Source organism: Rhinolophus sinicus, chromosome 1 (assembly GCF_057876585.1).
Source record: "Rhinolophus sinicus isolate RSI-liver-muscle chromosome 1, RSI-T2T, whole genome shotgun sequence".
Lineage (NCBI taxonomy): Eukaryota > Metazoa > Chordata > Mammalia > Chiroptera > Rhinolophidae > Rhinolophus > Rhinolophus sinicus.
The window spans coordinates 155,612,197-155,625,611 of NC_142501.1; the positions used below are offsets into that span (position 1 = coordinate 155,612,197).

Sequence of the window (13,415 nt, forward strand, 5' to 3'; positions counted from 1 at the left end):
TTAATTTTATAACCCTTTCCCTGAATTAGAAAAATAATGACTCAGTTTCTTCATTTTAATGTTACTAGACTTTTAAATGAAAATTATCTGGTATTGAACTTCTATTGTCAGATCTTTATTGAAGTATTTTTACTACTACATTAAGTAGACATTAAAATTGTTTTCTTCATAAGGATCTAGTCATGGGCCTCCCATGATCAGAAGGACTAATATGCTTCAGCATAAAACAGTACAAAGGATGAGGCCATCTTGTTCATAACTCATTCAACTACATCGTATGCCACCAAATAAGTCATGTAGTCAAGCTAAAATCACAAGCAAACAATTTTGGTTTTTATAAGCAGATGCTCTGAGAGAAAAGAATAATTTTTCTTATAGCTATTTATAAATATACCTTTTTATTTTAAATACTAATATATAAGCAAATACTCTAAGTTTCATTCAACTACTCTTCTGATTGAACAATACCAGCTAATTTTTGTTATCATGATTTTACATGTCTTTTTAAAGCTAAATCTCACAACTTATTTTCTAGATACTTCATCTGAAAATGAAAACTGTAATTCTTTTGGGGCTACTGGGAGCTACATTGTCAGCCCCGGTAAGTGATTTCATGGTACAACTGAAATTATTGTGTAAAACCTGTAACAAATCCTTCTTTTACTATTTTTTTTTTTTTTTTTTTTTTTTTTTAGCTTATCCCACAGCACCTTTTATCTGCAAGCAACAGCAATGAGGTTAGTTTAAAAACTTAAAACAATCTCCTCCTTTTTGTTTATTTGTCTTTTTTAAAAAATCCAGAGGGGGTAAAATTCAAAACATAGTTAGAGACAGTAAGTTTCTTTGGTTCTTCAGTGCTCTTATATCCAAAGGCATTTTCAATGTTCACCTTTGTCTTATATACCGGATTACTTCTAAAATATTATTTGCCTCCCTTGTTTGATTGTAAATTATTTAAAGGCAATGACAGTGTCTTGCATATCTTTTATTCTAATAGCACTTAATACAGGTGCATATAGGTGTTTAAGAGCATAAAATGACTAACTAAACCCCTGGAATGGGCTAAAGTTATACAATCTCATATACAGCAGGGGAGAGGTAATTAAATTCCAACCTCTAATCACTGCAATTTAGTATAAGCTTAGTGAGAAAACTTCTCACCTTTAACAGGAAACTATGATCCGTCAGCTCTGACTTGTGCTGTATTTGTAGTAAACACTGTTCTTAATTTTAGCATGTGTATTAATCTTGCTTTCATATTACCTTTCTTTTTTTAGCTACTGCTGAATCTTAATAATGCTCAGCTTCAGCCACTACGGCTTCAGGTACCTCTACCACAATAATTATTTTAAGAATGTTTTTCTACTGCCCATTTCTTATTATGGTACTTTGTATGAGAACAAACATTTTTCACTTTTGAAATCTCAATTTTTAAAGTTATGAACTTGTCCCATATATTCTAATGACCGTTTGTTTGGAGACTACAGTGAAAAACAAAAAAAATCTGATTAACTTATTCATTGAGACGTTGGTATATGCCAGGCACAGATGCTCACAGCTATGAGATACTTAAATTAATTATTTTACATGAAGTCATACTCAGCTTACTGATTAAAAAAAGATTTGAAACTAGTCTGGCAACTGCAGAAACTGTACTCTTTATCCCCCTCATTCTGCCCCATATTCCTCACAACCATGGGGAGTTGAGCATTGTTCATGTTATTTACATAGCTCATAATGTGCCAAGATGCTGTCCTTTTTTGGTAATGTGGCTATGAAAATATAGAAATTGTTTACATTTTGCCTCTTTCCTGCTCAGGATTGATTTTCAATTATTTTTGAAATGAAACAGAAATGTTTTCTTTCTTTTGTATCTTCCCAGGGCCCATTTAATCCATGGATCCCTCCTTTCTCTGGGATCCTGCAACCACAGCAACAAGCTCAAATTCCAGGACTCTCCCCATTCTCTTTATCAACTCTAGATCAGTTTGCTAGACTGTTCCCAAATCAGATGACTTTCCCAGGACAGGCTAGTTTTGCCCAAGGAACCCAGGTGGGACAACTGGACCCCTCACAGCCTCAAACACTATCGCAGACCCAACAGGGACTGAATCACGTAAGTTGAGCCTCTTCCATTTTATTGTTCAGAGGAGAGACAATGCACGTTGATTGTTGAAATAAGGTAGGAGTTATTGAGCAAGAATTGTCTCAAAATAGGTTTCTACTACCACTGGAAGTACTTCTGTATCTTCTGATTTCTAACACGAAAAATACCATTTAAATCAGCTATTGTAGGATCATAGCCACAAATCAAAATTGTTAAACATGTCTTGGAAAAGATAATTAGGGAAACTTCACCTTTAAAAAAGAGACAATTTGCGTTAATGATGGTACGTACAATAGATGACCTTTGTTGTCACAGAAGTCTGCTAATACACGTGATAGATTTATGTGGGTTAGGGCTAACAAAAACAGCTCTGGAATTTTAAATTAAAAAGTCAAACAAAGATTTTTATGATTCCTTTTTTGGCAGGCGATGCCCTATGTGTTCTCATTCAAAACGCCTCAAGAGCAAGCACAGGTAAATAAATAGGATATCATCAGTCCTATAGAGCTAGTACATACACCCTCATTGAATGTTTTTTTGTTTTGTTTTGTTTTAATATCTGTAGCTCTGACTCCTATAGCAAGGCTATAAAAACCCATACAATGATATTACTGTCTGGATACTGCTACTGCTGGGCTGTTGTCACTTGTTAATGTCAGGCTCATCTAATAACTCCTGAAGAAAGGCCCCTAAGGTGAATCCCCAGGACCCCTGAGTTCCCAGAGCATTACTGTGTTGGGAATAAAGTAGCTCACTAAGCCGTAAATTATGTATTTTCTGCATCCAAAGTGCGGGCATTTGGGAAACACTCAAGAGAAATCCTAGGGGCAGACTTTGCCCAACCCTAAATTGTTTTTCAGAGGGAGATGTATTGAATTGATAAAATATGATATGATGTAGAGATGCAAGATAAAATATGATAAAATGTGATATGATGCAAGAAACACTTGCCCACAATATTCTAGAGTGATGAAATTCTGCTGAAAACATTCCAGGTTCCTGTATATTTTCAGTTTGATTCCACACTACAATCAAATGGTGGTTATTTTCATAAAATAGGAGAATCTTAAAAATCTGAATGTAAACTAGTAGAATCATTAGAATAACATGGAAAAACCCTCTCAGGATTAGGCTAATTAATTTTATAATATTCTGAGTTCAAAGAAATAAGGATATAGATAAATTGTATTATTCACCAGCAGAGTATTGATCACTCATAAAAAGTTAGACCACTTGACTCTACTGTAATTATAATTATACAATTTTGTCTAAAAACAAAAATTACTCCTAGACATTATCTCATTGTATGCCATAGTATTTAGACAGTTAGACACATTACATATGGAATTACTTCACCTTAAGGATCAGGAAAGTAAGTCTTAATGAGATTAAATTCCCAATCCTAATTGAAGTAAATAGCTGAGTTAAAACATAATTTTTCACCCTTCCTTTAACCACTAAACCAGTGGCTCGTCACCATGGCTTGGGTTAGAATCTCTAGTAGTAATTTTGAAAATTTCAAGTGCCTGGATCCTACACACACCTAATGAATCAAAACCACATGAGTAGAACACAAATATGATTATCTGTTAAAATGCTCAATAGGTGATTTTGATTTTTAGTCAAGATTAAGAACCACTGCACAAAATGTATTTCTCAAATCATAGTTGCTGTTTTTTTGAATTCTTATGTCTAATATAGTCTCTTATTTAATTATACTTGGATACAAACAGCATACAAAACTATGTATGTACTATGATCTCCATCTTCTATAAATACATATGCATATATAGACACACAGATAAGTGGAAGAAAATACACAATAATGTGGGTGGTGAAGTTGCAAGTGATTTTATTTGTTCCTTGTAGAATATTTTCAAAATATTCTAAAATCTACATAGATTGTTTTAATAAAATGCCAATTATTAAAGGCAGTTTAATTCTTGACATTCCAATCATTATGGTAGATTTTCTAATACTATGTCATGCAGAAAAATGATTCTCAAAAAATATAGAGGAAATGCTATATAGGGTGTCCTTTTCTTAGATATATGCAAAGTAATTTGTATATAAAGTCTTAAATTTGTATATAAAGTCCAAGGTGCCCTTTTTAATAAGCATGTTCTTTTAGTTGAACCCACTACTTCTTAAATGTGTTTGACAAGCAACTTTGAAACAAAGTTCAGTAACACATGCAATGTAAGTTGTTCTAAAGTTTGGTAAGGACTGCTTTATGTGTTCTTTTGTTCATAAAATTGCTGGATATATATCAGCTTTAAAATAATATTGACATTAGAAGACTTTTTTTAAAGGCCTATGCTGATTCAAAGGAAGCTCTTACAAACATTTCTGTCTACAAATAGATGCTTCAGTACTATCCGGTTTACATGCTCCTACCCTGGGAACAACCTCAGCAAACAGTAACACAGTCACCTCCACAAACAGGACAGCAGCAATTTGAGGAGCAGGTACTTCAAGTGTTTGATTTTAATCTGATTAGTTCCATGTAAGAAAAGAGAGGATAAGGTAAATTTTCAGAGGAGAAAATATCTATGTATGTTTAGTACAAAAACTCAACAGTTGAACTGCTGGTCATAAAAGGATGCAGTGCTTTCTCCTAACATATCACTAATTTGGAAATGATCTAAGGCTGGATTTTAAAAGAATGAAATCACTTAACATAATAATTTCAAAATCCATCCATGTTGTTGTAAATGGCACCATTTCATCTTTTCTTGTGGTAGAATAGTATTCCATTGTAAGTCAGAAAGAAAAAGTTGAGAACCATATGATTTCACTGATATGTGGGATATAAAACGGAAAGCAACAAAGGAACAAGACAAACATTGAAATAAAAAGTCATAGACAATAGTTTAGTGATTATCAGAAGGTAAGGGGGGAGAGCGGTGGTAGATGAGGGTAAACGGGATCAAATTATGGTGATGGAAGGAGACCTGACTCTGGGTGGTGAACACACAATGTGATATATAGATGATGTATCACAGAATTGTACATCTAAAGCCTATGTAACTTTACTAACCATTGTCACCCCAATAAACTTTAATTAAAAAAAAGAAGATATGAGCTTTCAAAAAAGCATTTGATATAATATATAATTTTATATAACCATTTATCACAAAATTATAAGAAAAATCATCATAGAAATTCTAATGCATGTTTTCAAAAATCTGACAGATACCATTCTATACTCAATTTGGATATATCCCGCAACAAACAGAACCTGTAAGTAAATGCATACTTTTCCATTAGAAAAAAACAACAACAAACTTTTGTAACTACTTGCTGCGTAACCTAATAAATCTAACAGTGCCATTCAGCCCAAAACCAAGAACAGACCCCTAGGAGAACAAAGTTGGATTTATCCACTCATTGCAATGAGGGAGAACATGCACCATGAGGAACTGTGGGGTGTCTTAATAGGAAGGTATTGAAATTACATCTTATAGGATCTGGGGTTGTGTCAGGAAATTTTGGGGAGAGTTCAAAGAGTGATGTTCACCCTAGATTGGATGTTCTCAAGATGTGGGGGAGGGGTAGTTCTATGATTGGGTAACTTAATGATACTTATCTCGAAGGTAAGAACAATGGAGCAAGGCAATACTCTGATTGGTAAAGAGGCCAGAGTTACTCAGATTAGCCTGGATACAAGGATGTCTGGTATTTTCCTCGTTTACACCATAATCGTGCTTTAGACAAGATTACAAAGTGGTCTTGTTTTTGTCACACCTCACTGTGTTTACAGTCGACCTTGTCTGACGTTGGTGTTCTGTAGGGCTGTTAATGTTCAACGGAAGTCCAGGGCCTAGCAAAGAATGTCAGGCAAGCACCAGACAACACAAGCAGAGCTGTTGTGTCAGGCCAGTTTCCCTGAGTCAATGGCTATTTTTCTCTTTCTTAAATGTAAATAATTATTTTTGTTTTTAAGAAACTAGGTAGGTTAAGAAGTTGGGAAATGTTTAAGTGTTTTGGGTGCAAAACAATATATTTTATAGATTAATGATTTAAACTTTTAAAACTTTCCAATTTTTCAGGTTATACCAGGACAGCAACAACTAACGTTTGATACCTTCATAGGCACAGCTCCTGAAACTGGAGCAATGGTAAGATTCCTTACCACACATTGCTAGGTACTAGAAATCAGTGACCGACAACCTCCAGTTTCCTGCACTATTGTTCATTTTAATGAAAACTTTATTATAATTATTCCATCAATGAGTCTTACATCTTCTCCCTGTAATTTTTTGCCAGTGGAATTTAATTCACTCAGTTCATCAAATATTTATTGAGGGACTACTATATGTCAGATACTCTCCTAGATGCACTCATTTAAAATCAGGTAGAAAGAGACATCCACATCTCCGGGTGTATAGGCACGGTCTCTCTAAAGGATAGATTATAATCTAGAAAATATTAAAGCATTTACTTCTTAAATACATTTGTTGCCCTGCATCTCAATCCTGTTGCTTTATATTCTTCCAATTTGACCTTGTGCTTGAACCTGTAACTACTTTATTTTCTTTCTCATTCTCTATAGCCAGCAGAAGGAGTGATACCATATTTGCAAAAAGAAATTATAAACTTTAGGCCTGCCAGTGGAGGAATTTTCATTCCTTCAACTTCACAAAAACCCAGCACAACAAGTATTTATGCTTCTGATATAGACCCAACTATTACCCCGGAGCTCGTGGAAGAGAAGGTAGAGTCATCAAAGATTTATTTTATGTAAGAAATTATTGTCTAATAGGAAATATAAAGTTAGTGCTTAATTTATAGGACTTAGTTATGGAAATAATGAGAAAGTTAATGATACAATAGAATATATGGTCTTAACCTTGAATGGGGAGGCCAATAATTGCTCAGTGACAATCAAGTAATCAGAATATAATTAATTTTAATTTAATAAGAGCTTCTTATGAATGTACTTTTCTCAATAGGCCAAGACTGGTAGCCTAAAGGAACCATAAGACGTTGTCCTAATCTTTCAGTTTTTGGTAGGTATTTGACAAGAGGCATGCATTAAGTACCATGACATATCCTAAATTAAAAGAGAAAAACAAACAAATGAAAGATGTCAGGGGAACTTATCAAAATGGAAAAATAAATTTAGTGTTTTATATTCCTACAAAGCTAATAATATTTATGGGACTTCAGCAATTTTTTAAAAATCAAAATAAATTTTTGAGAATCATGTCTCCCTATGCCATAAACTTGGTATAAACTCTGAAAACACAAATAGTAAATATACTAGGTCCATGTAAAAGATATTCTACAGACACTATATACAGAGTCAGTTCTCCCAAATCATTGCTTCACATTGCAAACTGTAAGTTGTAATGCCAACACATTTGTATTAAACTGGGATAAAATAAAGTCTCAAAGTGATTAAAAAAAATTGTGTAATCACATGAACATTTAAAATTCCATGACTTTTATGTCAAACATAACCTTAATTACCTGTACCAATAGGCTCGGTTGAGTGTTAGGCTAGCGGGTGTTTGAAAGGAGGATAGGCTGGCATGGCACCAAGAAGTAAAAACTACACACTAAAACACAAATAATTTTTCCAGAAGGGGAAATTAAAAGGCAAAGTTTATTGAAATCTCCTCCCTGCTGCCTATGAGTCTCTTTTGATTCCAACTTCTATGAAAATGAATACTCAGCATTCTTCAGATGAAAAAAAAAAAAAAAAAAGTCTATGAAAATACAACCAGAAGTGAATAATGTTGGTACCTTTTTAGAAAAGTCTCTCCTGTAATACAACATTTTGTACAATACAATTCAAGTTATTAAATCAGAAATACTAATGGGATTTCAGTATAGTGTGATCTTCACTCTACATGGCATTAATGCCAGGAAAAGTAAAGTTTTCCATTTCTTTACTAAGCAATTTAGAAAATATTTAGGAAATTTTACACAGTCTAATGGTACTAAAATGTTGTTCTCTTGTTTTTCAGAGGAAAAGACCTGGTGGTGCCTCAGATATCATTTTAGGCTATTTGCTTCCTCAATGCTAGTATCAGTTCTTTGAAATATATAAAATATCTTGGCTTTTGCCTGAATTTCTTTTAATGTATAAGTAATTTTGCACTAGAAAAATAATGTAATCACTTAATAAGTCCTGTCTTTATAAAATTATATTTCTTTTCCAACACCCTATCATTGCATAATCTAGAAAGTTACACTAATGAGAATAAAACTAATATCACTGAATTAATTGAATAATTGCATTAATAAAAGATGGTTCTGAAAAATGATATAATTGATGAGAATAAAGATATGTGATTGGATTTCTGAGTGTGATGATTGTGACTGATGAATAAATGTACCTAACTTTGACATATTCTCTCATTATTTCCCCCAGGCCCATTCAGCTAGATTCCTTTTTATGCACTCTCCCTTAGAATTAAAATTATTTGGTAGCAGATATCATAAAGTGCATGCTCCCAGTGTGACACAGCTACACAGAGAGATGACTGTCCTCACCCAAAAGGATAGATTCCCCAGGAAGATGTATGCTGGGTGGCAATATCGTGTATATAATAGAGCATTGGTTTTGGATTTCACCAGATCTGACTTTCAATTTGGTTTTGAACCTTCAGCAAGTCACTTATCCTGAGTTGAGATAACCATATCTACCTTTTAGAATTTCTGGAAGTACTACATGAAATAACACATGTAAGATACCTGGCTCACACAAAGTGCTCAGAAAATGTTAATTTTTCCTCTTTCACTTGTGACTATGGAAGTACTTTTTACTTATTTTCTTAGCTGTGAACCTTCAGCTGAAAGTCTGAGAAAATTGGAAAACTGATTTTCAATATGCTTTACCATATTTGTATGTAGATGTATGTCGATGTGTGTGAGTGTATATATATGAAAAGAAAACTGAATGAGTGAGCGAGTGAATGAGTATGTATTATGTGGTTTCAAACAAATTTGGTTAGTATTCTAGGCTTTAAAGTTGATCACAATTCACAAATTTTCCCCACATTTAGTAATGTTATGACTGGAATTTACTACTTACCCTATGAAAGAGTAATCCACTAATCACCTATTCTACCTTTATCTTATACTTTATCATTTTCCCCTAAATTGGTAAGTTGAATGAATGTAATTGACTGACCGCTTAATATTGGACATAATATAGGAAGTCAAGTACCAAGCTATCTGATAAAAGGGAGGTATCCTGCACTTAGGAATATTGTGTCTCAAAATTCCAAGAGTTCATGAGGTCATTGAGAAAAATTACATGAGGTAATTCATGCTGAGTGTTTCAAATATATTCTGGAACAAAGCAAGTATTCAGCTTTTCTCTTTAAGGAGGAAGAAAAAGGGGCTAGTCAGAAACTAAAGTGAGATATGAGTATAACATAGCTATTCTGTCAGAGGGTACAGCGAAGAGAAATGAACTGCAGGGAAAACTGTAAAACTCCAAGCATCAAATCAAGAGTTTGGTAATATTAGGGGTTATAATAATAAATACTTTCAGAAACATGGGGATTATATGAATATAATATTAACATATAAAACCAAGAAGTGGATAAGTACTACACAAAAAATGCAATAATTAACATTGAGAAATTACTTCAAGAATAAATAAGTTGATAAAAAACATTAATATTAAGCTAAGCATGCTAAATTTATTTCTTTATTCCCAGCAATATTAACAGGACCTTCTGACTCTGAATAGTTTTAACAGATCCAATTTAGTGACACCTTAAAAAATAAATTCTTTGATCTCTTTTTAGGATCCAATCTGCTTCAGGAAGATGTTAAGTCGTAAGGTATTCTTGAGCAACAACTATGTGAAAACTTGAATACTATAATTACTATCAATGAGACATTCTCTTTTCAAAATATGCTATAAAAAAGCTTTAAACTCTATCATTTCTGTTACCAAAGTTAGGAAGACAAGAGTGTACAGTTTATGAAAATATCACAAGAATACATGCAAAGAACTAGGTTTTATTTGCTTGTTAATTTGTTTTAAGTCTGCCATCCTAATCTTCCTACCCCGGGCCAGTGGAAGAAAGATGAAGCAGGAAAAGGAGCTCAGTATAGAACAGGGTTGACCAGATAAATTCTACGTAGAATAATTTCTCTAAAATCAGCTTTGCTTAGATTCTATGATCCACAGAATAGATTCAAAAATTTCCCTATCAAACTTCTACATGGGGTGCTTCCTAGCTAAATGGATTATAACAGCATTAGTTCAAAACTGAAATATAGAATCCATATGACCTCCCCTCCAACATTACATGCATATCCAATCTATCATCATAATCTAGTAACATTTTGATTTTATTTTTTATTTCTTTTTTTAGTATTACTTTCAGGTGTACAAAACAACATAGTGATTAGATACTTACACCCCTCGCAGACAGGTAACCCCAACAAGTTTACCACTCATCTGACATTCTAGTAGCATTTTTAGATGCAGACTTTAAGTGTGCAGTTTGATGTGTTTTATATAGATAAGCTAGTCAATATTTATATATAGTATCATAGTTGATCTACTGGAGGATCATATTGATCTTATGGAGACTTTTCTTTTTTTACTTATTTGTATAACCATATATTTCAGTTTTGTCCTTGGTGCTAGGGCAAAACTAAGTCCTATCAACATGGTCTTGATGCCAATGAGGTTGCCCTTCTGGTCTGTGGTGTTTATCAAGCTCCTCTACGTTGTTGGAACTCTAATTTCTAATTCAGTCCCCACAGCACCAGGAAGTTGCTGAAATCTCTGTTCTTTCAACTTTCTAGCTATTGCTTTCCCCTGGGATCCTTGATATCTTGCTTTGCGTATGCATATGCATAGTCAGCAAGGGATTTGGGGAGTTTATACACAGATTTTGAGGCTCCTACCTCAGAGGTTCCCTCCATTATGCGACTTTCCCCCTCTGGCATCCCCAAACTTCCTCTGATGCCTCAGAAACTGTGACTTCCTTACTGAGGTCTAGCAGCCCCCACACCCTGCAGATGGGGAGTGCCTATTAAAGTGAGATGCAGTAAATGTAGATTTAACCTTTATTGCAAGAGTCTAATTTCCTTAAGTTTCTACCTACTTTTGGTCATTCGCCAATGTCTTTCAACTGATTTATTTATTTATTCATTTATTTTATTGATTAATTGATTGATTGATTGATTGATTGATTTATATTATGCCCAGAGTTTATAATTCTTATTAGCATGAGCTTTAGTTCAATACAAACTTTTCTGCACACAACAAAAGCTGGAAGTCTATATTCTGAAGATTTTCTCTCATAAATATCTTTTTAATCTCTTTTATCTTCACTATCTCTACCCTCTGAAGAACATCCTCATCTCTTATGAGGATTAATATATAACCACCTCCATAGAATTTGTTCCCCCTAAAATAGAGTGTTTATTCAAAAATGGAACCCTGATTATTTTTGCTCCCCTGCTTAAAACCATGCAACAAGTTGGTTTCTGCTTAAATCCCATTAACTGGCTTACGAGGTTCATATTACTTGGTCCTGCTGATACATTTGTTATAAACCCGTTGTTCACTACCTTCTAGCCAAAATAAACTCCTTTACATTTCATAGAATATGCCATGAACCCCAGAAACCTGAAATGTCACTCTGTTCCCTTTGCCTAGAACATTATTCCTTCTTCTTTTCATTTGACTAATATCATATCACTTCTTAAGTCTTTACTTTTTCTGGTATTCTTTTTCATAGACCATTTATATTAGGCTGGGGTACCTGTTCTCTATTTATGCAGTACCCATACTCCCTTAATCATTTCACTTATAAATGCAATTGTTATTTTTCTTCATTTTGTCTATGAAGGTGTAAGCTCTAGGAAGGCCTGGATACTGTCTTCTCTGATCAGCATTATAATGACTTGCATAGTGCCTGATCTATAATAAAGCATAATAAATGCTTAACATATTAATAAATTAATGAGTAAAACTTTGAATAAAACCTGATTCTCTCCAAGAATAAATTCATAAATAGCAAGGGCCAACAGCTGAGCAGTCCTGTTTACTAATTCTCCCCAAATTACAAAACATGAAAATGCTACCAATACACTTTGAATATCACAGCAAATTCCGTTAAGATTTTTGTATATTTGATATATCTTAAAAACAAACAACTTCTAATATTTGTCTTCTAAGATGTACAATTATTATAAAAAAAATATTTTTGTGGCTGCTCTAAAACTTTCCTTGTCCAAATCATAATGTATCATCTTTTTGAATATATAGTTATTATTTCAAGTACATAAAATTAAAAGATTATCTTTGTTATACATTATATCCTTTTGTCCAAATGGGTTGGAACATTACCTTTTTAATATAAACAGTTTTTAAAATAACAGATTATATAACTATTTAAAATCTTATATACCCCTTTATGATTCACTAGGTAGATTTTTCCCTAATCATTTCATGTTATTTGTGTCGTGGTTAGGAACTGACTAATTCTGTATTAGTTACACACTTTACTAGATTTGTGATCCTAGATACCTAACTTTGTAAGCCAAATTTTCTTTATCTGTAAAATAGGAATAACTGCATAGTTTATCCCATAGGGTTATTGTGAATACATATAATGTATTTCATGTAAAGCATTTGTCAGCTTCTAGCACATAAGTATTTTGATGTTACCTTAATTAATGTAAAACTAATGGAACATGCTCTAATTATGTGGCTCCTTTAGGATTTAGTATAATTAGAATCTGTATTAAATACAGGAAGCTTCTTATATTTTGATCCTTCACAGATAAAAATAAAAGGAGAAAAAACTTGAAACTCCGGATCGTGATCATGGAGAAGATCAGATACATACGTGCAGGAGACCCACTTCAATTTCAAGACCCTGGATTTTATGTAACCTCTTTATGTAACCTGTATAGAAAATATTTTTATTTAAATTGTTAAAGCTATGAGGCAAACAGGAAAATTATTGTTATTGTTATTTTAATGCTGAATGTGTGGTTGTAAAATGTTTAGACATTCATCTGAAGTAAGTGGAGGGTATGATTCAGATCCTGATGTATGACTCTGTAAGCCATTTTTAACCTCTGTCTGAAGAGCAGGCATCAGGGGAAAATGTCTACTCAGGAGGAACCACAGAAAGGGTCTACAAAGCTCTGCGTCACAGAATAATTTTGGGTAGCAGTTCTATAAACCATGTTTTATACCAAAATATTAGTTTCTATTCAAACATTTGAGGAAAACATGTGAAATGCATAGGAGGAAGTCATTAGTATTTTAATGTTTTGTATTTATAATTTTTAGTTGAAATTTGAGAAAAGA

The 13,415-nt window shown here is 33.2% G+C and overlaps 1 protein-coding gene across 1 annotated transcript; it reads left to right on the top strand.

Annotated features, from left to right (window-relative positions):
- The first annotated feature begins 550 nt into the window (after window positions 1-550).
- ODAM (odontogenic, ameloblast associated) lies at window positions 551-7,092 on the top strand. Its single transcript, XM_019757078.3, has 10 exons — window positions 551-601; window positions 696-737; window positions 1,278-1,325; window positions 1,883-2,116; window positions 2,534-2,581; window positions 4,471-4,575; window positions 5,303-5,350; window positions 6,160-6,228; window positions 6,663-6,824; window positions 7,063-7,092. Exons 1-10 carry the CDS (start codon window positions 551-553, stop codon window positions 7,090-7,092), a joined length of 837 nt encoding a protein of 278 aa, XP_019612637.3.
- Window positions 7,093-13,415: the final 6,323 nt, after the last annotated feature.

Coding starts and splice junctions, on each gene's coding strand:
- ODAM (XM_019757078.3), top strand. CDS start 551: ATGAAAACTGTAATTCTTTTGGGGCTACTGGGAGCTACATTGTCAGCC. Junction 1,326..1,882: donor TTCAGCCACTACGGCTTCAG/GTACCTCTACCA, acceptor GTATCTTCCCAG/GGCCCATTTAATCCATGGAT. Junction 2,582..4,470: donor CGCCTCAAGAGCAAGCACAG/GTAAATAAATAG, acceptor GTCTACAAATAG/ATGCTTCAGTACTATCCGGT.